Here is a 26,046-nt window from a genome sequence, read left to right as displayed (position 1 = left end):
AACTTAGTGGGACTTAAAACAGTTTCTGTAAATGTTTTTCACTTAATATTTTGCAGCTGCTTGAGAGTTTGTTTTTGGTTGTGTTTTCTAAGTAATCTGTACGCCCAACATGGGGTTTGAACTCACAACCCTGAGATCAAGAAGAGTCACATGGTCTTCTGACTGAGCCAGCCAGACACCCCTGGTCTTGAGGTTTTTGTTTTTATTTATTTTCTCAAATTAACTTTCTGAAGGAATCTGGATAAAATTGACTCAGAGCTGGCCTTTCACATATACTTTCTGGGTCAATTTAGCTTTTATGAATGGGTTCACTAGTGCCTATATTTCCATGAGATAGATAGAACTTTATTTTTTTCCTGTCAGCCTCTAGGTTAGAGCCTCACATACTGTTTTTCTGTATTCAAGGCTGTGAGGATGCTAAGAAGTAAATGAAAAAGTGTTTTAATTTCCACTTGTGGCCCTGAACTATCTCCACTTGTGATCACACATAGATCTTCCCAAACTGACAAATAATTATCGTTCACAAAAGCAGCATAAACAATCTAGATTTATGCATCTGCCAGTAGTTTTTCTTTCTGTGGCCAAAATTCTAGTAGTTCTGTATCTTTAAGCTGTATCTTATCCTTTGGGGATTGGTTTGCTGAGTCTTAAGGAGTCAGCCTTCCCTCAGGAACACATGGCTCATAGCTTAGATCCACAGCAGCCTTGCTTTCTTTAAGTACTTTGCCTAGACTCACGCAGAAAGCAGAAGGAAAGCTTTGGTTTCTAGGAAGTGAGGTATATATATGTTTGCTGTATAGATGATTATCTGTAATTTTATTTAAAAACCTGTGGCACAGAGATGCCTGGGTGGCTCAGTTGTTTAAGTGTCTGACTCTTGATTTCAGCTCAACTCATGGTCTTAGGGTCATAAGATCGAGCCTCAGGTTGGGCTCCATGCTCTGCGAGGAGTCTGCTTGAGGTTCTTTCCCTCTCCTTTTGCCCCTCCCCCTACTCACTCTTGCATGCTCTCTCTCTCTCTGTCTCTCAAATAAATAAATAAATCTTTAAACACCTGTGGCATAAACTATTCCTGTTTTCACAGAAACCTGAAAACTAAGATATTAACCAGTGGATGTCAGTATAGCCTCTGCATCAGCTAGCTATTCAGGATTTGGTCTGGGCAGTTTGGCCTAGTTCATTGGCTATATTGTTTATTCTACTATTTTTCTAACTGAATGTATTAATATTACCATTTATTTATTCAAAAAATAGCATCCTCTGGTATTTAATTTTAAAAGAAATCTCTGTACAAAGAAGAAATGTTAACTTTGAAGTTCCAAAAATGACCTACTTCGGCCGCTCTGCTACAGGTGAGGAAGCCAAGGGGCTGCGTCACTGTGTGAAGGAGGGACATCCCGAACCCCTTTGTCCCTGCTGCTACTTTCCTGGTTCCCAGGTCAGATTTTTTCCTAGTTCCCAACAAGTCACCTGGTTCTTGATTTCCCTTCTCGGTCCCACATTGCATCCTGTCTTGTAAGCACCGCAGAATAAACTTTGTTCCTGTGGCGTTCTGAAGCTTGTTGGCTTTCCTCAGCACTGGTGCTGTTTCCCCGCAATGGTTGTGCAGTCTGTCCCTTTTTTAGCCCGCCATCCCAGATGGAACATTTCCTATGCTCCAGGAATCCTGCTCAGGGACTACCATGTATCTTTTCATCCTAAACTGTTCTCCAAATAGGTTCTGTATTTTCCTTTTCTGCAGTTGAGAAAACTGTGGTTAAGAGAGATACCTTGCCTGTTACCACACAGCAAGAGCTGTGGCAGAGTTGGGGGTTTGAATGAATGCCAGAGCTCAGAACCCTTTCTTTGGGCTTCATCTCTGCAGAACTCCCACACGTTCATTGTTGGTTCCAGGACCTCTGGAGATTCTTTTTTCCAGGTGTTTATGAAGATGGTGTTGGATTAGAGCCTCAGAATAGCTGAGTGGTCAGAAATGGTGAAGACGTTCAGAGTTTTTTGTTTTTAGCTTTTTAAGATTTTGTTTATTTATTCATGGGAGACACAGAGAGAGAGGGAGAGAGAGAGAGAGAGAGAGAGAGGCAGAGACACAGGCAGAGGGAGAAGCAGGCCCTATGCAGGGAGCCTGACATGGGACTTGATCCCGGGTCTCCAGGATCAGGCCCTGGGCTGAAGGCGGAACTAAACCGCCAAGCCACCCCGGCTGCCCAGTTTTGTTTTGTATTTTATAAATAGTTCCCTGATCTCAGTAGATGCCAGCATTTGATGCCTACTTTCTGACCAGCTTACTGGTTGAGGCTCCTGTTCTGTGGGTTTTGAATACCTTCAAAAACACCCTGGCCAGGAGATGGAGACCTACTAATTTCTAGACACATTATTATGTGGGAAGTAATTATGAGTGAGAAATACGGGAGTATATATCAGCCACGGGAAATTCAGTTGTGAGATGTTACCTAGACATATTACTGCCTATTTTAACTGGTTCCTAGAACGTTTTTAATTTGATTGTTGCTCTTCAAGACAAGTTTATCAATCATAGTGCACTGATTATTGATTTTGAAAACCTGCTCTGTGAAGTCATCTTGTTTTTTTTCTAGACAGAGTCAGTGTTCACTGGCAGTCTTTGTGTTTTTATGATAGCATTTATTTCATTATTTTCTTTATGTGTGTGTGTATGTTTCCTCTTCTCTGAGCTGCTGGTTCCCCCTCCTGTGTACCCACCCCGCCCTCAAGGGAAGAAAAGATAGCGAGCTTCCTGTGCTACTGCTGCTGGAGGATTTAGTGAACCCATGGTCACCACCAGGCCCCCAGGTCCTAAGTTGCTGCACAACAAACGCTGGGGAAGGGACTCTTAGAGCTCCTGGATGTGACCTTATGTTCTTTTGCAGCGGTGGAAGTGGCCTTGAGCAACGTATCAAGCCTCTCAGTTTTGCTTCCTCATTTTTAGTAGCCTTACCACAAATAGTGGTGTGAGGAATGATGAAGTCAGAAAGATCTAATACAACACCTCACATACACGATGCTCAGCAAACTTTGGCCGCCCCTCTGTTCTCTGTGACTTCAGGGGCTGGCATAGTTCCTGGGACATCGTAGTTATGCAGGGAGAGTTGCAGGGAGAGTTGGTTTAGCGACTGTGTGTTTTCCTTCTGAAAATTATCCAGATCTGCTCCTCAGCCCTACTTTAAGCAGCTACATTCTGCCTTTTTGCTGTTATCTTAATTTTTTTATTTTTTAAAAGATTTTATTCATTATCCCTGCCGAGAGAGAGAGAGAGAGAGAGAGAGAGAGAAGAGAAGAGAAGAGAAGAGAAGAGAAGAGAAGAGAAGAGAGAGAAGAGAGAAGGAGAAAGAGAGGGGAGACACACAAGCAGGGGGAAGGGAGCAGAGGGAGAGGAAGAAGACTCCCTGCTGAGCAGGAAGCCTAATATGGGGCTTGATCCAAGGACCCTGAGATCATGACCTAAGCCAAAGGAGACACTTCACCAAACTGAGCCACCCAGGTGCCCATTTGCTGTTATCTTTAAAATGGGTTCCCATAAGAACATTTATACAAATTTAGCTTTCTTAGTGCTTAAAAGCATCATTTGGAATGATAGTGGCCAAACAAAAATAAATACTGTGCCTTAGTTTCAATTCTAGTTTTTTAATGCATATATGTACCATATTTGAGCTTAACTAGTTCATTGGTGATGGAATGAAACATATTGATATCTATAAATTATGGATTATAAGAAATTTTTTTAAGTTTTGTCTTAGATTTCTTCCAGATCTTTCTCATTTATGTTAATAGTTGAAATAATTAAAACTACATAAAGAACTTTAACATCTTTTCCAAATCCCACTTTTTTTCCTCTTTCTAAGCTATTTTGGCAGTTTCTTGCAAATAAACATATTTCATATAGCAAAAGACTTTTAAATCTAATATTCTTTTTTTTTTAATATTGTTCTTAATGGACTGCAATTATTTAGTATTTAGCATGAATGCAGTCTAACTCAGATAGGCTTTTTTTACAGTTATTATGATGGCTGTAATTGCAAAAGGATGCTTTGAGGTAGGAGAAACTGCCAGATGCAATGCCATTTGATCTAAAAAAGGTCACAGTAAAAGGGACATTTAAATTAAGTTATAAATTACAATTGAAGAACAATATTTTGATGTGTGAGACCAGAGATGTCAGAGCAGGGAGATATAATTCATGGGTTCATTATAGAACAGAGGTGCCTGACAGCTGAGCCATGCCAAAAGGAAAATTTATTTGCAACATCACGCAGACGGAAAACGGCAGCTGAGATGAGAAGCCAGGGCAGAAACTTGAAGCCTTGTGGTTATACACAGAGTTTGTGCTAAAAGACTGCCTGAGATCCTGAGATGCTTAATGATTGCTGTAATATAAATGAGGTGTTTGGACATGTGTACATTTTCTGTCTTATTTAAATTAAGACCTTGTCCTTGCTATATAAAATAACATACTTTATAACTAGGCAGTAAGGTTTATTCTCTCACCTCTGTCCTATATACAGATTTGCTGAAATTTCAAAACTGTTTAAGGCAGGAAAGCTAAAGCTTGAAACAGGATCTCCATCTATGGCAGCTTTGAGGAAGGATATAATTTAATGTTTATAGCAATCCATGAGAAGTTCAATCATGAGTTAATTAAACTGTAGGCAGTCATTAAGTATTATTTATTCTTTCAAGAAGCTTGCCAGTAAAGCACTTATATATATTAAATTATAGAAAGTAATAAGCAGAGAATGATTTGTCAGGCAAAGTGCGAGTAGCACATTTAACTTGGGCAATTATGCAGAAATGTGTTTTTCTTCTTCGGGCATGATCCTTTCTTCCTGCTAATCAGGGAGAGGTCAGAAGCTTAACAAGACCATAGAGGGTGTATTCTCACCAGCACTGTATAGTAGATGATCTGTGGAACTTCTAGTTGTTGAGTAGTCTTTGCTAAGAGATGTGTGCCTAAAATTTGATTCCCTGTGATGATGCCAGTATAGTTTGTAGCTTTTTGACATTTCACATATCTTGTCACATTGTATCTGATTTCATCCCTTCCATTGTCTTTTGACACAGCTGAGGGATAGTGGTTTTAGGCCCATTTGACAGATGAAAACCTCAGTTCAGCCAGTTTGTGACAAACCTGATAACAAAATCAGTCTCCTGTCTCAAATCCTGTGCTGTGTTCACTAGGTATTAACAAGAAGGCATTGACTGTGGGATGGTTTATATAGAAGGGGCTGCTGGGCACATATGCATTGTGCAACTTGCTAAATGCATCCAATTACATGTGGTATCATACTCTTTGGCTCTGTGGATTCAGTGTAGCGGTTTCATTTGTACCAAACCAGGAGATTGTGTTACCCAAGCTGTTCTTGTTTTTAGCACCAAATTGCACCACCAAGTCCACTCTGCTGGTTCACTTATGCCACAGTGTTTGATGCTGAGATGTCCCACTGGATCTTATGGGCACTGGATGGCGTGGTAGGGGGTGCTAGACACACCTAATATGGGAAGAGTTCTGCTTGCTATCTCACAGTGAACAAACCAAAAGTGAAGGAAAAACCATAGCCTAAAGATTATATGGCACAAGCCCAGGGCACCAAAGACCAAACTGGTGCAAAACAGCAAAACAGAGATGGTTCCTTGACAGTGACTTGAAAGGCTGGGGGACTGATGAAGTATTACCATTTTGTTATCAAATTTCCTGGATATTGACCTGTGGTTTAGGGGAAGGCAGATTTTGCTTGTGTAGAAGTGTAGACTTCCAGTTCAGTGATGTGGAAGCAGCAGATTTAGAAGTATATGCCTTCATGGTCATTGGGTTATATGCACACACACCCTGGGATGATGAATTTGAAAACAGTGGTTTCTGCTGAATGACATCCTGCTTTAGTGGCTGGCATGGTGATGGGAAGGTGTGAGATCTACATGCTTCTCCCATCAATAGCTTGTAAACATTGGAAGCTGGTTGAGTAATGATGTTGTATCTTCGTTCCTGCAATTTGTGATGATCTTTCCCAGTCAACTCCAAAATAGTACAGTTTAGTGCTCGCTTCGGCAGCACATATACAAAATAGTACAGTTTACTGTACTCTACATTAAAATCACATTTAATCCCAGATTTTACCAACCCTGCTTGGTTGCAAAATGAACAAAAGGGTTTACTTTTCTTACTTTAATTGCTTTTCCAAGACTACAAAGTGAAGCTGTAAGTCATTTTGAGGGTTCCCCACCCCCCGTCTTCATTGTAATTTCTTTGGACAGTCTTCTCTGGGGAAATGGTAGAAAATTTTATTCACATTAAAGGACCTTTTTACCTCAGCGATAATGAGGTAAAGCTTGCACTGAGTTTCTTGACTGTACAGATGTGTCTCTATGGTTGTGATTGGTTGTTTAAAATTTGAAACCCACATAATGTTTTCCACAAAATGAAATTATTTTGTTAGAGCTTGATGCTATATTAGAGAGGAATGTCTTTAATGACAAGTTTTAGATATTTAAGGCAGCCAATATTTTGGTAAATTTAATTCTAATATACATAAGGAATACAGTTGAAATACCCAATTTAGCTCTTCCTCCAACATTATTTTGGCTCCAGTCTGAAGATAGAAAATCTTCATAATCATCTAGAAAACCATCCTTCTTTTAGAAGGGCTTACTTGTTGCTTGATACATAGACTGAAGAAGGTGGTAGCCACCCTGTGAGGACCCCTGGAGTTTGAATGTGAGATTTACATAGACGTGTTATACAAGACTAGTACTTTACAGAGCCTCTCACAGGTTACACCATTCTCACTCCTACATTTCTGATGGCCATTATCTGTGTATCTGTTCCTGGCACTTAGAGTACTATCTGGCACAGGTTAGCACTCGGTAAATATCTGTGGAAGGAACAAAGGATGTCCTGAGCTCCAGTAATTTTCCCAAAGTGCTCAAAACATAATCTTCATTTTTGTGTAGCTATGAGGGCCATAACAACTTTTAGTATGTTAAAAGTGTATCTTTAATAAAGGATAATTAAAGTGTTTCTATAAAGATGCAAAACTTTCAGAATGTTCTCAGACAAGATTCCTAGAAAGTAGAAATACATGTTTATAACATTCAGAAGAATGTGATGGTGTGGAGAGGTGTAGCTGGGTTCCCTTAGGAAAAGGGCATAGCACAGCCACCCCTTGACCTGGCTGTTGGACTAGCTTTTATGAATTATTGATGACAGTACAACAATAATACCCTAACTCCATTTGTTCAGTAAATATTTCATCACTGTTAGTAAATAATCCCATACCTCTGACTTTTCAAATATGTCTTGGTAGAGGGGTGGGAGAAATAGACACTAAATATTTATTGGGCTGATATCATGGAAAGGTCAGGAACAAGAATATTTTAAGAGGACAAGCAGACAGTGGATCAAATGAAAAGAGAGGGAGTTAGCCATTATTTAGAGAACAGAGTAGCGGAAGGAAGCACAGGTTACCACACATACATTGCAACAGCTTCTTGAGGGGAAAGTGTGATGTGAAATAAAGATTTGTGAAGGAAGTGTGAATGCTGGGATATGTTTAGGGGACAAAGAAGCAGCTTACACTAGAAATTGAACTGAGAGTGACGTGCATGCCCTGGATGGCTTTTCTAATAAACCAAACAACCAAAAGTTCAACAAATTATTCAGAACATTTCTTCCAGCACTCATTCAAAGCCATCCTTGGTTCACCAAAAAGTCAGGAATGGCACAGGGATTAATGACATTGATTTAATTTCAATTGGCCGTTCACTTTTGGAACAGGCCTTATGTTCTTTTTTTTTAATTTTATTTTTATTTTTTTTTAATTTTTATTTATTTATGATAGTCACACAGAGAGAGAGAGAGAGAGAGAGAGAGAGGCAGAGACATAGGCAGAGGGAGAAGCAGGCTCCATGCACTGGGAGCCCAACGTGGGATTCGATCCCGGGTCTCCAGGATCGCGCCCTGGGCCAAAGGTAGGCGCCAAACCGCTGCGCCACCCAGGGATCCCAGGCCTTATGTTCTTATGAGTAATTTCCTACCAGCCATATAAGATTTAAAATTTTAAATTTTTTTTCAGTGTACTGTACCAGAGTTTTAGTCAAATTTCAAAAATTATTGAAATGAGTATGTGAAACATAAGTGGTATTGTTTATAGCTTAATAGTTTTTTACCCCCTCTCTGTGGAAAGGCTACTATCTAATCTAGAAAATTGATGAAAATTGAGTAGAGACTGCTTCCTTTTTTTTTCCTCTCTTTCCTTTTAAAAATAAATTGCTAATACTCATTTAGCATATGATGTGCCAGGTGCTGTTCTTAGCAATTTACATGTGTTTTCTAACGTTATCCTCATAATATCCTAAGAAGTAGACGTTGTTATACTCATTTTTAAAGATGACAATATTAAGTCCCAGAGAGGACAAGTAACTTGCCTGAGCTCCCACACCTAGTACGTAATAGAGCTAGAATTGGAATCCAGGTAGTTTTGCTCCAGAATCCATGGATTTTCATCATGTTCTTCATAATTACTCCCATATACTATAATTACCGCTTAAGAAATGTTAATTCTCCATAAGCTTTTTATTAAAAATTTATGATTTGATCAACTTGAATTGATTTCAAATTATCACTATGATATGTGCTTTAAAAAAATTAAATAGGTATTCAGCTTTTCCTTTTATTCAGTTACAGTCCATGACATTAAGCTCATATTATAGATTCTTGTTATATTATAGAACTTGACCTATATCTGCTTGGTTTAGATATTGGGCAAAGTTTGAAAATCTAACTTTATTTTCATCTTTCTATACTGCTGAAAGAAGTTTAGATTGGACAGCTTTCAAATATTTTAGCATTTATTTAGTATGATATTTATAATATTTTTTTAAAGTTTAATGATGAATGTTATGAAAACATGTAAGTCAGTATCTAGCATTCATAACAGTGCATATACCCTCTACACACACACACACACACACACACAGAAATATAGAATCAAAACAGAATCCAGGAGCGCCTGGGTGGTTCAGTTAGTTAAACATCTGCCTTCAGTTTAGGTCATGATCTCAGGGTCCTGGGATTGAGCCCCACATTGGGCTCCCTGCTCAGCGGAGAGTCTGCTTCTCCCTCTCCCTCTGCCTGCCACTCCCCCTGCTTGTGCTTTCTGTCAAATTTAAAAAAAAAAAAACAACTTTAAAAATAAAAACCAGAATCCAACATTGATTGTTGCCATAGGTGTTTTGTTTTAAGATAGATTTACTGTTTTAGTTAACATACAGACACATATAGCCTGGACTTCCTTGGACCTGGATTTAAAATAAATTGGGGTCTTCCAGACTTTGAGAATATTCAGGAAATTTTAATTTAAAAAATATTTTATTTATTTATTTGATAGAGAAAGTACACAAGTAGGGGGAACAGGAGAGGGAGAAGCAGACTCCCCCCATGCCCACCCTTGCTGAGCAGAGATCCCAGGGTCCTGAGATCATGGCCTGAGCTAAAGGCAAATGTTTACCTGACTGGGCCACCCAGGCACCCGGAAATTTTAATTTTTAGTACTGTTTCTCTGAGCAGTGAAAATGGATATTTGTAATATCCCTTCCAATAGCAACGAATAGTTAGAAGAGAGACTTGAGACTTAATATTTCAAATATTATTTTAATTTATTCAACAGATATTTACTGCAGGCTTACTATATGCCAAGCCCTGGATCTGTAGCAGTTATTAGGAAGGCAATCTGTACATCCTTCTTATGAGTCTTCTACTAAAGAGGGGAGAAACAGCACTGTCTCCTTTTGTGGATCTGTAGCTCTTTACTTACACCTCCATGGTAGCAATTAACTATTGTCTCCTTGATCTTGTTACCTCATATGTATTGTGTCCCCATAATACATCCCCAGGAGTTTGAGAGTTTCATGGAAATAAAAACCGTGGGCTACCAAGGTTTGGAACTTACTTGTTTTAAGATTTTATTTATTTATTTGTGAGAGACACACAGAGAGAGGCAGATGGAGAAGCAGGTTCCTCGCAGAGAGCCTGATGTGGGACTCAGATCCCAGGACCCCGGAACCATGCCCTGAGCCAAAGGCAGATGCTCAACTGCTGAGCCACCCAGGTGCCTCTGGACCTTATTTGTATTGAGTTGCAGCTGATGGTAAATTGTTCAAATAAAGGATTGAAGCATAGTGAGAAGATTGGAAGGTCCACTCCATGAGAGCAGGGATGTCTGCCTGTTTCGGTCACTGCTGTATGCCCAGGGTCTAGTACATTCCCTAGAAAGCAATAGGCACTTAGTCAATATATGGCTGAATGAATTCAAATCAACTTGTGATTTAGATTTGGGTGAAGTTTACGTAGGGACAATAGTTAAAGGCATTTATTAATTTAATCAGTAGTTCTTTTGGATCTACATATGCTACGGACTATTAGGCACTGGAAATAAGGTCTTAACCGAAACGGATTCTTGTGTCAGAGAACAAGATCTGTAAAGGAAAGCCAGATTTCCGGTGAGAATTTTCAATGGACAGCCACAGTTGGGGAAGGTCGATTAAACAAGAGGATCTTTCTATCTACTACTTGATTCCATCATCTGCAAGTTGAAACTCTGGAACTAAAAGCAGATTGGGGTCACATGAACCAAGAAAGGAATGTCTTTGCAAGATAGAGAAGGCAAGTGGTGTCAGGCACTGCCTGGGGTTGGAAAGGATATGAAGTGGAGTAAGTTTATTACTTTTGATGAGAGAGAAGTCTGGTCCTAGAAGGAATGTGTAGCTAAACCAGCATCTTCATTCACAGGCTGAACAGTTAGTATACTGTTATACAGTTTCATTAAAAAGCTTTTATAGTTCAGGTACCTGAATTTTTTTTAGTGAAGTTACTACAGTTGAAAGACTTCAGAAATGCTAAAGGGAAATAACATAATTTTGTGAACCGCTTTATAGGGAAATGGGACAACAGTGGGTGGGAATCACACTGGCTGGACTCCTGGTTTTACCGCCTGCTGGGTTAGTGTGGTGAGCACCTTTGTTTGACCTTTCTTTTTGTTTGTTTGTTTGACCTTTCTATGCCTCAGTTTCCTCATCCATAAAATGGGGTGACTATAGTTCCTAACACGTAAGCTTAAATGAGAGAATACCTTCCTCATAGGATTAAGAAAGATAATGTGTACACAGAATGTGCTCACTCACCGCTGTGCCTGGCCAGATGTTCACTAAGTGTTTGTTACTGTTGTTCTGAATCCTCTTCCTGATCTTGCCAAAATTAAGCTCTGCCTTCCCTGCTTCCCTTTCCCAGAACAGCTGGTACTGGGATCAGAGGGCGATTGGATGAGAACGAATTCTCTTGCGGATGAATGTGCCCATTCCATGATTCTTCTGTTGGAACAAATGCAGGACTTCTCTTTTATTGATTGGCTGCCAGACCTGTTATTTGGCACACTTAACTAACTAAAATTGTTGTTGTTGTTTTAGCTACATGAAAGTGGCTATGATGCTGGCAAAGCCCTGCAGCGCCTGGTAAAGAAGCCTGTGCCCAAACTGATTGAAAAGTGCTGGACGGAGGATGAAGTGGTAAGTGTGGATGGGAGCAGCCTTGTGGCCAGGGTCCCCAGGGTGTCTGCTTCTTAAACGTGTGCCCTCTCTGCTTCTCTGAGGACTGTCCGTGGCATCTGTTAGTCAAAGGAAGGAGCCTTCAAGCCTCATAATTGTACAGGGAGGCTTGATCTTGGTAAGCTTAGTGGGAAGGATTTTCTCAGGTTTCATGGAAAGAGAGAAGAGATTGGTAGTATTGCTTGGCTGGTTTTAGCAAGCCAGCTTTTGAATACCTCCTTATTTTAAGACACAAGCGTTTGTAAACCAGGTGATAACCTAGAGTGGAGCCAGTGACTTGCAGGAAACATAGACCTGATTATATAAATACAGTGAATCTTTCATATTCATTATGTCATTATGGTCTATCAAAGGAGGTAGGGAGCTAAAATATGTGCCCACAAGTACAGATTTGAATACTCATGGATTCCTGTCCCAGCAGACCGAGTTCTCATTAAGCTACATTCCCATCTTGTGACTTCTGAAAGGTATTGCCATAAAAGACTTACAAATTACTTGTGCTTTTGCAAATACAGTCTTGTGTTTGAGTGTTACTGCTTGACATTTGCCCTTTACATTGAAAGAAATTAAGATGAAGGCTGGCGCTGATAGACACATCGATTATAAGTTCGTCGCTGATATTTTAAAATACGTTAAGAAAGAGTGTTTAGAAACTTTATGTGCTTTCCTGATCTTGCCCTTTCGTTTTTTCAGCTGGTAGTATTTGTTACATACTTACTGTGTGCCAGGTGCTATGTTAGGAGCACTATCAAACAAAAGGTCCCTCTTCCTGAGGCTTATGTTTTAAGAGGAGAGACCATCCAAATCAGTATATGTCAAGTGGTGGTACATATATGAGCCGAGGAGAGTAGAGTAGGTAACGAAGGTGGGGGATAGACTGGGTGAGGTGTTATCTTTCTTAAGGGGCTGAGGAAAAGCCTAATTAAGATCCATTTGAGCAGAGACCATAGTGCAGAGGCATGCCTTTTGGAACAGGGGCCCTAAGTTGAGAGGAAGAGAAATCTGGCCCCTGGTATGGTCAAGAAGTAGACAGGAACGTGACCGGAGTGGGAGGGGGACCGCAGAGGGTAGGTCACGTGTGGCCTGTGAACCCATGGCGCCTTGCTCTTTGCTCTGTGCAGATTCTGAGCAGAGGGTTAACTTGATCTGCTGGTGGGGCACACTTTGGCCCCTGAGTCAAACGTGGGCCTCCAGGGCAATTTCGGGCATCCAGGCCAGAGACCAGTGATTGAAGACCATGGCAGCAGTGTGGGAGAGAAGTGGTGAGATCCTGGGTGTGTACTGCCAGAGCAAGAGGCCAGTGGATTTGCTGGAGTAAAGGCTGTGTGTGGGTGGCAGGTGGGACGGGCAAAGTGTGGCGCAGGAGGCCGCAGGGAGGGACTGAAGTGGCCCCTGAGGGTTTACTTAGGGGAGAGCCTTTTCAGGAGTCCATTGACACCTGTGGCTGATCAGGTGTGTGACATTGGTGCTCCTGTCTTGAAATTAAATATTTAAAAACTTTATATGATCAGTAAAGGGTCAGAAACCTCTTAAACATTTATTATTGTTCAGATAGTCACAGAGTAAAAATGTGAGACTTGTTTGTTTTGTCAAGTCAGATGTTGTTTCTCACTGTGGACCCATTTTTGTTAGAAGGAAAGGAGAATTTTGATTGATTAAAAATTCAAGATTCCGCAAACAGCCTTGGTGGAAGAAAGATGAGTAGGGGGAAAGGATGGAAAGAGTGTGTGAAAGGCTGTTTATTCGGGGGCCTCCCAGCCAGGGCCCTTGCTCACCTGCACCCCGTGGCTCCTCAGCAACCAGGGAACTCCCATGCTTTCTCCTGCAGCCTGGCCTTCCCCCTGGGATTTAAGGACTCCCACTTAAAAGATAGCTGCCTTCCTTTCCCTGCAGCACTTGCTTCTCTTGGGCACAGTGTGGACTGTGTCCCTGCTGCTACTGCCGTCGCCTGGAGCCTGGTAGCACACCACAGGACAGAAAGGGGAGGCTCACACGTTGGAAAGGCCTGGCTTTCTTTTGAAAAGTGAAACACGACTCCAAAATGCTGCACATTCTGAGTACATGGTCATGATCCTTAGCTGAATAAATCCTTGTCGTTTGGACTCATTTTTGTCATCTTTGCTTCTTGTTTTAAGGAGGTTTTGAGAAAAGTGCTGTCAGTCATCCAGTCCTTGCAGAACCCAGTGATCAAACGGTTCCCTTATTTATAGGAAGTTCAGCTTCACTTTCTAAAACCTCAAAGGTGAATGAGAAAGAGGGATTGAATCATTGATAGGCTGAAAGGAGCTTCTCATGAACTTATCCAAGTCAATTCTTTGACTAGCTTTATGTGGCACGAAGGCACAGAAACTCGAGGGCCTCTGGTTTTGGCTGTGAGAACATAACCTGCTGTGTGTATGTGGCCCGTTCTGTTAAATTCCCCACATTTTCTCACCCTGGGAATCATAGGAGTAAGCAAAGCAAGTGACTAAAATAAGTACATGGGCCTACCCCCCCACCCCCCAGTTTTCTGTGTCTTTGGACATTTTAGTTATTTTTAAGCATCATTGCCTCCAGTATATCAGTTTAATCAAACTGCAGCACTGTCAGTGAAGTTATTTTCCATTACGTTTATATGAACTGAATACTCCACGTGTGTGCAAGGGTTGGTAGAATGAGCACCTGCCATTGTGAACTCCCCACCATGCTACAAGCTGGCAGCCTGTGTGTGCCGTGGTCCCAGCAGGTGCACTGCTCACTGACCAGATGAGTCTCTCCTGATATTGCCAAACCAAACCCTCACCACTCCTCAAGTTTCAGAACAGTTCCTGAGCCCAGTCTGTCGTGATCATACCCTCTTCTGAGCTGCTTCTCCTGCTTGCCATATTTGTTGGTAGCTTGCCCCTCACTTTCTTCTTCCACCATCACCATCTCTGTTTCTCACAGTCTTTATTTTCAAGTGATTGCCCTCCTAGTTGGTAAACTTCTTAAGAGTGAGTACTTACTGATGGTGAGAATAGTGTCTGCTAGAGAATGATGTCTTTGTCTTAGAGAGGCTTGAAGAATATTGACAACTCTTTATTCAAGATTACTGTTTTTAAAGATTCCTTACCATAATTAAGATTGTCCTCAATCTAGCATTTTAAAACTTGTAATAGTTAATAATTATGCATTAGAGAAAAGCTTTTACATGCACCCAAAGCTAATCTTAGAAGTTTTACTTTTGGAAAAAAATTTCCATATTATTAATGATAACACCATCTAACTTCTTCATCCTAGGTCTTTCAGATAATCACTAATTCTTGAGATTTTAGGCCTCAAAATTACACAGTGGGAGGCCTTTCATTTTATATTTTCTCTCCGTGGGATCCCTGGGTGGCACAGCGGTTTGGCGCCTGCCTTTGGCCCAGGGCGTGATCCTGGAGACCCGGGATCGAATCCCACATCGGGCTCCCAGTGCATGGGGCCTGCTTCTCCCTCTGCCTATGTCTCTGCCTCTCTCTCTCTCTCTCTCTCTCTCTCTCTCTCTGTGACTATCATAAATAAAAAAAAAAAAAAAAATTTATATTTTCTCTCCGTGCTTCCTTTGACAACTTGTGTATATATAGATATGGTATTTCTTACTGAAATTTCTTTGGGGCTGAGACACTTTAAATCTTGTGGAACAGATGCCAGATTTGGGGCAATTTCTGTCAAATTCCAGGCCAGAGAATGACAGTTGAACTCTGCTTTAGTGGAATGACTGAGAAACACATTGGTAGCTAGCTCAAGGCAGTCTCTGAGGCTAAATAAACTGGGTCAGATCAGAGAGGCAGTTTGGAAGAAATGCTAGGTCAGTTGGATGGAGCCAAAGTAAATGGCTGGCTGCTACATTTGGGAGTTGTATGGACAGTTAACCAGTTTCACTTACATTATGCTTAAAAATATTGTTCCATTTCAGGAAGCCATTTAAATCAGTAGAACTTACGAAGAGAAACAGGAGAAAAATACTGATCAGAACTTAAAAGAAAAAAAGAAACTCTAGATTATTAGGTTTTTAATTAAACATGATGAACACATTTAAATATAACACAAAGGCCCCAGGCTGAACTGCACCTAATCGAAACAGATTAAGTCACCCTTCCATGCTCGGGTAGTTATTAATTCTGCTCATTTATGCATGCGAGCTGAAGGTAGCATTTGCTGCTGCTGTGCTGTTGCTTATTGCACTGGGATTCCATTGCTGCTTGATGCTGTGCTCTTAATTAGCATTCAGCTGTTGATTATGGAAATACTGGGGATGCTAATTGAATTCTTTTTAAAATTCTGGGCCTGCATTTTCCTTGTGGAGTTTGGCCTGACTTGCAAGGTTGTAAGATTGGGTACTCCACTGAGCTATGCACTTTACCCTTTGCTTCCCATCCACTTGGCTTTGTTTGTTTTGGAAATTATTTTCATGTTGAAGTAGCTTTCAGCAAAACTCCAGGTGTTCCATAAAGGTAAAGCTTTTGTTGCTTATGAAATTCCCTCAGAGCATTCCATTTCATGGTAACTGTAGCTTTTATCTGGAAATATGCTTCCCTTTAAATATTTCATACCAATTTTGATGTAATACTTTGAGTGAACAACCTAGATACAAATAATCTCTAAAATTTTTATTCATAGCTAGTTAATCTGTGGTATGGTGGTAAACTTTAATTGGCCATGTATTTGGATTTACAAATTCATAAATTTTAAAACATCTAAACTGTCCTTCAATTTAAAGCTCAGCATTATCATAAATATAAATGAAAATCCTTCTTTAAAATTGACATGACATGGCAAACTAATTTTCTGAATATTTGTAAACCAATGAACCCGTGTGGCTGGTCAAGGAATTACTTTCACAGAACACACCAGCTGTCTGCATGGTGTCTGTCCCAACTGCATCTTCACATGCCTTTGTGACAGGCCCTTTTTGGAATGTCTGCTGGAGAAAACATTGTTTTTATTGTTCACTCTTTTTAAGCCAGGCATCTGGATGTGGCAGAAGACAGAGCTGCTTAGTGGGGCAAAAATACAATGAATTTTATTTACTGTTTGTGTGGCAGCTGTAGAAAGTGGAATCACAGCAAAACCAAAGTTAAGGTCCTGTAGCAGCAGGAGGTTGTGGAGGCGAAAGCACAGATGGGGACTGTGACAAGGGGGAAGAGAGCCAGACACCCTGCCCTCAGCCTGCAGTGACAATCCTTTGAGTTTTAAGATGTCCCTAATCTTGGTGTTTAGATTGGATATTTTCAATATAGGGGAAGCTTTAGTTGTATGATACTGATTTTTAGGAATGGTCAGATTTCCAGAGTTATTGAGCATATTATATAGTCATTCAAAAAATGTGGGTAATAGGAAGATCCTGTTGGTCATCTAATATGAATCCATTCATTTTTTTTCTTCTTTTATAAATTTTATGTGAATTTTCTCTGTTAGAACATCATTGTGAAAACATTAAAGGGTGGTTGAAACCTCACTACCATCTCACGTTCCTGGTTTCATGCTCTCTTCGTGTCTTTGTTCATATACCTACACTGGTTTATGTATTTGTAAACTTATGTAAATTGAATCATTATATTGAAATTCTCACTTTTGTAAGAGATCTTAATCTGAGAATGTTTATAGTTCACCTGGAACCCGAAATAGAGATACACTGTATTTAGTGCAACACATAATAGGTATTTAATAAATTTTAAATAGAATTGAAGTAGCTTTTTCTCTCAACTGATTACCCTTCCTCTCATTTTAATACAATTGGTACCATCCCTTATGAACAACCTAATTCTGAGATATGAGAGTAGGAAAGATAAGAGACGTATAAATGTTGGCATGTTATTTATATGTACGTAATACACATATTACTCGTTCATGTGCTCTTATGGTCCATAGCAAAAATCACTCCTTAGTGTGAAGCGAGGAAAATGTAGGAGTGCCTGGCTGGCTCAGTTGGAAGAGCAAGCCACTTTTGATCTCAGGGTTGTAAATTCGAGCCCCACATTGGGTGTACAGATTACTTAAAAAATAAAATCTTGAGGAATAAATAAATAAAAGAGAAAAATGTAGATACAAATAAATTTGTATAATGCTTCAAATATTAATGAAATTGGATTATTTTTCCCATGATCGACGCCCATCAGCCTTTGAATCAAACCCTTTTTTAAACAAATCGATAGTGTGAAGAGTGGAGTTTATTGTCAAGTCCATTCAACAATGAGACAGTGAATTAAAAATCAATTATATGTGCAGGAGAGTTGGTGTCAGACAATCAATTTTGTCAGTTTGCAGAAGGTTCTACTGTTTAACAACCTGTAAAGAGAAATAGATTTTAAAATCCTTTAGTAGGGACACCTGGGTGACTCAGTGGTTGAGCATCTGCCTTTGCTCAGGGCATGATCCTGGAGTCTCGGGATCGAGTCCCACATCAAGCTCCCCATAGGGAGCCTGCTTCTCCCTTTGCCTATGTCTCTGTGTCTGTCTGTCTCTGTATCTCTCATGAATAAATAAATAAAATCTTTTAAAAAATAATAAAAAATAAAATCCTTTAGTAAATGAGATAGGCCAAGCATTAGAGGGAGAGAGAGATTTCAAAAATTTATTTCAGTATTTCATGTCAAAGAAGTTGCCTCTGGGTTAAATCTACAAAATCAGCAGTCACCTTGCCTTTTACATACATGGCTTTATTGCTTTCTAGGCTTCCTCTGTAAACTGGTCAAAGAAGGTGGTATGCCTGTTTTTCTAAACAAGGTCATTCTTTTTTCACATTTTCTTTAACCCATATGTTTCTCAAGTTCCTTACCCCCCCCCCCCCCAGTCCCCATATTAGGTATTTTTGTTTAAATCTAGCAGTAAATTGTGCTGTTCTTTGGGTTCCATGTTTATGCTTGTGTCCATGTTCAGGCCTTGGGGCGATGCAGAGCAGTGCAGAGACCTGGGAAGTAACCCCACACTGAATAGAGGCATTCCCTGAGTTATTCCTTGCTGCTTAGGATAATCTTTTAAAATCAAAGAGCAATCTTTATGGGACATTTTTCATTTTTGCTTGAAGTGTGAGAGCACTGGGGAGAATCTTCACTTGAAAGATTAATAAACACTACAGCAGTGGGTTATTGAAACCATGTTTTCCATCTCATTTTCAAGGGCGTATAAAACAAATGGAGATAGCATACACTTTCAGCTGCCCTCCATCATCTTTCTCTGTGCATTTAAAAAATGAGAACAAGACACAAGGGAACTTGAGAGATTGCATTTGTTCTCCCATAGACTAAGTGGATATTTTATAAATGAAGAGGATAGAAAACCCTTTCCTATTGCAGTTTCTTAGCAACAGAGCTGGAGTCCATTTTAATGTGTATGCATGGAACATTCTGTGTATGATGACTTTGGAACCGTACATTTTCACAGGTGAAACGTTCTGTATCAGCCGGGTAACTAGAGTTCAGTTGTCAGGGGAAGGAAACAGGAAGTTAAAAAAAACAAACAAACAGTACAATGAGAGGAAGTAACTCATTTTAAACTGTCTGCTCTTCCTTGGCATACTTGTGTCTTAACACCCAAAGTCTCTTAAGGAGAAGTAAGAATGGCTTCAGTAGCCCCCCACCTACCCTCCTCACTGGAGTGCCAGCACAGTTTGGATATGTCCTGGTAGTGTTTTGTGATTCTTCATCCCCTACCACTCTGCATGCTGTTAAGTGACACTTTTGACTGATGTTTCAGAACTTGCTTTCAGACATTTTTCCAAAGTACTTCATATGGGGGACTTCCAGTTCATTTTCCACATATATAAAGCAAAGTGCTGAGGTGTTGGGAAGCAGAGTATGTTTGGTGGTCATAAGGGAAAAAGTCTGTGCATTTGGCCTCACCAGCTTAGAGTTCAGGCCCATATCTGTCTGTCCGGCTCTGTATTTCTTGCATTTGGTGTTGGGGCTTGCAGATGACAAACCTGCTTGCTCATTCTCCATACTGTCCACTCTGTGTGAACATGAACATAGGATGACCCTTCATGTTGTTTACCAGGTTACTTATTCAGTTTCTAATTTTAGATAATTGGCATTGAGGTATTCCACAGATGTTCATAAAGCACCAGCATAGCATTCTGCCTGCCAGGCACCTCTTATGTACTGGTGGTCTAGCATCGCACAAAACAGGCAGAGATCCCGGTGCTCCTGGAACTGACGTTCTCATGGAGAAGACAGATCAAAACAAGTAACACACACAGTGCGTTAGCCATGTGCTGGAGAGTGGGGGGTTCTGCATGCTGGGTTATGATGGCAAGTTGGGTCTGGGAGCTTCCACATCAGACTAGGAAGTCTCAAGCTCAGGGACAACAGTTTAATTCTTCTTGAAGCTCCAGAACATAGCCTGGGGCCAGGAGTGTGGTAGATAATCTGAAAAGACCGTTTTGACTGAGTGGATAGAAGAGAAACCTTAGTAAATGTTGGTTCCTCACCCAGGTCCTCACATCACATCAGTGGAGTTTGCCCCTTTGGCTGAGCTCATGTGCTGCTGCCTCAGGGGGCTCTCCCTCCACCTGCACGGGGCCAGTGCTCATTCTAACTCCTGAAAAATTGGACACCGCCCTATTCTTCTCAGTAGCTTCCCTTGGAAGCAGCAGCCAACCCCTTCTAGGTGTCATTGGTTTTATTTTCTAGACCCCAATAGAGAAAAGCTCACTTTTTGCCAGCATCACTTCATACTTGTTGATGTGTGTGGTTACCGTGTTCTGCTGTGGGAGAGTGAGAAATGAAGAGGAGAAGGAAGAAGCCTTAGTTGATAGCCTGGTGTTAGTCTAACCAGCTTTCCCTCATGACCCATCACAGGTTTGAAAGCAGAACCACCTATTTGTAAATCTTTCTTAAGGCTGTCTGGTTGTTTGGGGCCATCTTTTTTGTGGCTGTGGTGTGTGGTTAATAGACCTTTCCTCTCAGGTTGCCTCCAAACCTCTAGTGTGCTTCCCTTATTTGGTCACTTTTGGGATATTTTCTTCCCTTTTAAAGGGCTAGATCCCATGTAGTTTATCCAAGCAATAGGAAACAGAAGAACTATCAAAAAATATACCAAAGAACTAAGGAAGGGGCAAAGCAAAGTTGCAAGTAAAACAAGAACCAAACAGGAGCACCTGGGTGGCTGAGTTGGTTAAGCATCAAACTCTTGATTTCAGCTCAGGTCATGATCTCAGAGTTGTGGGATTGAGCCCCAGGTAAGGCTGTATGCTCAGGGCAGAGTCGGCTTGTCCCTCTCCCTCTACTCCCCCTCCCCCTCACACATGCACTCAGGTGCTCTCTCTCTCTTGCAAATAAATAGAGTCTTTTTTTAAAAAAAGAACCAAACAGAGAATGGAGCAAAATGGCTAATAGTACACCATTTGGCCTTAAGAGCCAAAAAGGCTAACAACACTGTATTAAAGTTTATGTTTTGAGCCTGCTTTTTTTTTTTTTTTTTTTTTTTTTTTAAGATTTATTTGAGAGAGAGAGGGAGGGCAAGAGCAGTGAGGAGTAGAAGAGGGAGAAGCAGACTCCCCTTTGAGCAGGGAGCCTGATGTGGGACTCAATCCCAGGTCCCTGGGATCATGACCTAAGGCAGCCACTTAACTGACTGAGCCACCCAGATTCCCCTGTTTGGTTTTTTTAAGTGTATACTCTGTCAGTCTGGATCCTTTTATTAAATGTTCAGAAATTATGACCCAGAGAATACTAGGAAGATCTGTGTCTTGGAAATGTGTCTGGGACATGCTGAATATTTGCTGCTTTGTTGCCACTGTCCAGTGTCCTGCCTGGCTCTGCTGTCCGTGGGCATGAAGAATGCTACTGAAATGCAGCACACTTAAGCTCCAGGGGAATGAAAGAGGATAAATCACACCCCTCTCTGTTCTCTCTGAAAGACTTGCTGGGGTAGGGCAGGGTACAGAGAGAATACCCACCCAAGACCTTGGTGGCACAGAGAGAATGCCCACCCAAGGCCTTGGGTAGTCTCCGACTACCCAAGGCCGGGACAATGGTCCTTATGCTGGCAGCTACCTTTGGGACCTCAAGGAAGTCGGGTCCCCACCTTAGGTCTTAATTATCTTGTGTAGGAAATGACAAGGAAGGAGAAGACATGGGAAAGGACAAAGTTTGCGATGGCCAGTGGGTGTGTTTGACAGGAAACCTGAATCTGATTCCAGTCCCTGCCTGCTGGCCACCCTTGCCTTTCACTGCCCTGGTATAAAACTGGGCTGATGTCTTCTCTATAGCAAAGGAAATCATCTCTGTTTAAGAAACTTGAAAGCATGTATGCCCACACACTTATGTGTCCTACTGCTAACTAAGAGTTCTTAGTTTCCCCTTGCAGCTGATTTGTCAGTTTTGATTATTTATTTTTCTTATCTTTTTCTAATTGTTTTATTTTTCCCATCAGCTGTAATAAGATTTCTGGACTGCAGAGATGCATGCTAACAAGTGTACCAGGCTATCCCAGAGCCAGAGGGAAGGACAATCCATCACCAATGGTTCTGTTCTGTGTTACTTCAGTCCCTTTTCTCCTTTTGAGAACCTGAATCTTGTCTGGGAGCCACTGTTCCTGAAGTCTGTGCAGGCGTTACCCATTTGCTAATAAGCCACTTTCTAAACAGACTACATTCAGCCTAAATTAGTCATTTTCTTTTTCCATCCAGGGCCTCTAATTAATTAGGATAACATAACTAGCTAAGCAGGCTTGGTTATCCATCTTTGAAAAAGGATTTTTAGAGAATGAATTTTAACAAGGTGTTATTAAGCATAGATTTGGGGAGCCAGTTAACCTGGGTCCAAAACCCATCTAACATTAATCTAAAAATAAAATAGCTTTGCTTCAGAAGGCCCTGGGCTCTTGGTCTGTAATTCCTATTCCTGTGTTCCCAGCAGAACACCACTTGGGACTTCTTATTTCATCAGACAGAGCTGTTCCAGATTCCCAAAGCAGCTTAAAGTTGAGATGGACTCTGAATATTTGGGATCCTCTTTCTCAGTCCAGTCCATGAAAATGAGATTCTTTTCTGATTATCCTTTGACAGCCCAACTTTGTCATCTTTCAAAGTTTTTGACCCCAGAACAGCCTGACCCTGGTAGTGTGTCTCCCTCCTTAGAACTCTCTGACTTTATAATCTGCTCACATTCTCTCCTGTGAGCCAGTACTGTCTCTAAAACCCGTGTCAAACATCCCAAGGATCCACTTTAAATTATCTGGCTTTTAAAAGGCAAACTTTCAGGTGGATCATTCAGTTGCTCACACATTTAGAGGTGTCAGTAAGCATCGTACCATATTATTCTCCACTAGTTTGAAATAATTTCAGGCACTGCAGAATTCCATTGCTAGGAAGATATTCACTTTGTAAGGAAGGCACTCTCCTTCAAAGGAGTACCTTGACAAAAGGAGTAATGGATTTTTATAGTTCAAAACCAAGCATTATTATCTTTTTCTGGATAACCAACTTTAGATTTTCCTTAAAAAATATTATTGGAAAAAAATATTGGTTGGGGAATCCCCTCCCCCTTTCTATTGAACTTAACTCCACTGCCTTTCCATACCTGTTCTGTGCAAGGTTCTGCTGGATCTTATGGAACCCCCTTATCCACTGCTCACTGTCATAATTCATCCTCTAGAGCCTTCTCTTCCTGCTATTGTTAGTTTAGCTTCATGTTTTAGAAACAAGATTAGAAAATAGTATTAGTTCCTCATCCAAAAAGAAGGGAGCTTATTACTGACTTGAAAATTACATTTGTTCTTCGACCACTAAGATCTCTGCAGGAATCCTCACTGGCCTTGATAATTGCCTGGCAGAGTGACATCCTTGACTGATTTTGGCAGTGGGTGTACATGAGCACTTGAGTTAGATGTTGTCACCACAGGCAACCTAGAGAGGGGATGGCAGCCACACAATTGGAAACGAAAATCTGAGTGCTTCTCCTGCTCCTGACATTGTTCTGGGGGTCCGTGGGGAATGCAAGGCTGCACATGTTGCTTTCTGCTCATGGACAGGGAGATCAGGAAGGGCTCTGAGGAAGAGTTGTTATTTGAGAGGAACCTTGAAGGATGGGTAGGATTTTGCCAGGCACAGTGGATCAAGGTTAATGAAAGAACAAAGGCATAAAACAATGTGTGTGGTTGGTTAATAGCCAACTGGCCAGTTTGAATGAAGTTATAGGTAGAGGACTGTCTAAGATAGTTGATTGATTCAAAGGCACCCACTCTTTATGGGAAGAGAAGTTTATGTTTAATAGAAAATAAGGAATAATCACACATTTTCTAATGTGGGGAATGATACAACTGGAGCCATCACTGAAGATTAATCTGGCAGTAATGTGGACAGTAAAGTGAATAGAGAAGGATACCAGTGGTTCTGAAATCCGACTACACGTTAGGATCACCTGGTAAACTTTAAAATGTCCCAGTGTTCAGACTGTACTCCAGACCCACTGGATCAGAATCTTGGGGGTGGGATCCAGGCATCCATGTTCCAGACTAAGGACTCTGGTCCTAGTGAGAAATATTGAAAGCTCTGAGTTTATAGCAGCAATTCTCAACTTTGGTTGCATACTGGAACCATATATGGAAGCTTTAGCATGCACACACATACAAAACAGAGACTTGGGATACACTCCAAGAATTTTTTTTTTTTTTTTTTTTTTTTTTGAGTGTGAGAGCATGAGGGAGTCAGGGACGAGGAGGAGAGGGAATCCTAAGCAGGTTCCATGGCCAGCATGGAACCCTATGCGGGGCTCAATCCCAGGACCCTGAGATCATGACCTGAGCCAAAATTAAAGAGTCTTGCACCCAACTGACTGAACTACCTGGCTGCCCCATCCCAAGATTCTGACTTGATTCATCTAGGATATGACCAGGGCATTGAGTTCTAATATACAGTTGAGGTTGAGAAGAACGGGGGTAGAGGAAGGGTGACGTGAGAGGAGCAACTAAAATTGAATGAAGTGGTAAATGAGATCTCTGATAATTCAAGTCACTTCAACTTATGGAGCAATCATAAGACCTTTATTCTGTGCCAGGTGCTGTTCTGAGCACTCAGCCTGAACTGACTCATTTACTCATGTATCACAGAATGATTTATAGAGCCTACTTTTGAGTCTGACCCCCTGGCTTCAGAGCCCATCTCCTACCTTGCTGTACCACATGGTGTCTCTGGGGAAACCTAGCTGATTGGAGGTGGTAAGTGAGAAAAGAGTGGAGAAATAGAACTCAGATTTTGTTTTGGTGCAAGGGCAGAGGCTGGTGGTATTACTAACAAAATCTGGCATCAGGAGAAGTACTTGCTTTAGGAGAGAATGGGAGAGTTTATGTTAATTTGCAGTGATTGAAGAAGATGCAGGTGGATCCAGCCATTAGAAATGAAGGCTTAATAATAGGAAAGATTTCTGGTCTACAGAGAAAACTCACATTTGAGGAAACCAGGCTTGAAGTGGTTAATTAGCTTGCTCAGGATCTCAGCTAGTAAGGGAAAGAGCCAAGATCTGATGAGTTGCCAGGGACAGCAGTGCAGAGTGAGAAGAGACTCTCAGAGGAATTCTTATGTTGAGAGGCATAGGAATGGACAGAGTGACAAAGTCAGAAAAGACTGGAGAAAGGGTTGGACTCTATATTATTTAATTTGTAAAACATTATATTTAACTCAATAGGATATGAGGAGTAACTATGTATTTTTTTTTTTTTAGTATGGGCAATAATAGGACTGGGGCTATCTTTGGCATAACTCCATTGAAAGATTGGGGAAGGAAGTTGGTACAAGGTCAGGACACTGAGGCATGTCTAGTAGTATTGATTACACTGTTGAAATAATTGATAGTGAGTCCCAGGCTGCATACCAAACTTGGGGAACCAAGTAGAGGTGGTAGAAGAGCCAAGGGGCTATGGGGCACAATCCAGAGAAGAGGTTTTGTGGGATTAATAATGGTGGTGGTACGGTAGTAAATAAGAAAATTTCTAGTTTTATATATTGGGTATTTTCAGGGATGCCCAACCATAAGGGATGGCTACCAGTGGGTGGCTATGTTGGAATAATGGGCACTAAGGTTTGTGGATGCAAACCATATTACAAGGGCTCTGGGCAAGGTTTTTCATGTTCCTGAGAGTACCATCAAAAGATAGGAAATGGGGATCCCTGGGTGGCTCAGCAGTTTAATGCCTGCCTTCGGCTCAGGGTGTGATCTTGGAGACCCGGGATCAAGTCCCATGTCAGGCTCCTTGCATGGAGCCTGCTTCTCCCTCTGCCTGTGTCTCTGCCTCTCTCTCTCTCTCTCTCTGTCTCTCTCTCTCTGTGTCTCTTATGAATAAATAAATAAATCTTAAAAAAGAAAAAGATAGGAAAGAGAAAGGGACTTTTAACTAGGTGTAGGATCACTGAATAGGGGTGAGGGGGACTGGCATGGCTGGTTGATACTGTGATAAGGAAAAGCTGCTGGAGGTGGTAGATGATGTGGTCTGACAGGA

The 26,046-nt window shown here is 41.1% G+C and overlaps 1 protein-coding gene across 7 annotated transcripts in view; it reads left to right on the top strand.

The window, feature by feature from the left end:
* The window catches only part of RERE (arginine-glutamic acid dipeptide repeats), a 409,781-nt gene that overhangs the window by 307,975 nt on the left and 75,760 nt on the right, over positions 1-26,046 (top strand). For all 7 annotated transcript variants that reach the window (XM_038537878.1, XM_038537881.1, XM_038537876.1 and 4 more), the window contains one exon: positions 11,470-11,568. In XM_038537878.1, the coding sequence (XP_038393806.1) occupies positions 11,470-11,568 (99 nt within the window). The remainder of the gene's footprint in view (positions 1-11,469; positions 11,569-26,046) is intronic.

This window comes from Canis lupus, chromosome 5 (assembly GCF_011100685.1).
Source record: "Canis lupus familiaris isolate Mischka breed German Shepherd chromosome 5, alternate assembly UU_Cfam_GSD_1.0, whole genome shotgun sequence".
Classification (NCBI taxonomy): Eukaryota; Metazoa; Chordata; class Mammalia; order Carnivora; family Canidae; genus Canis; species Canis lupus.
The sequence above is the reverse complement of the archived record's forward strand: the minus strand, read 5'-3'. Positions and strand labels throughout refer to the sequence as shown.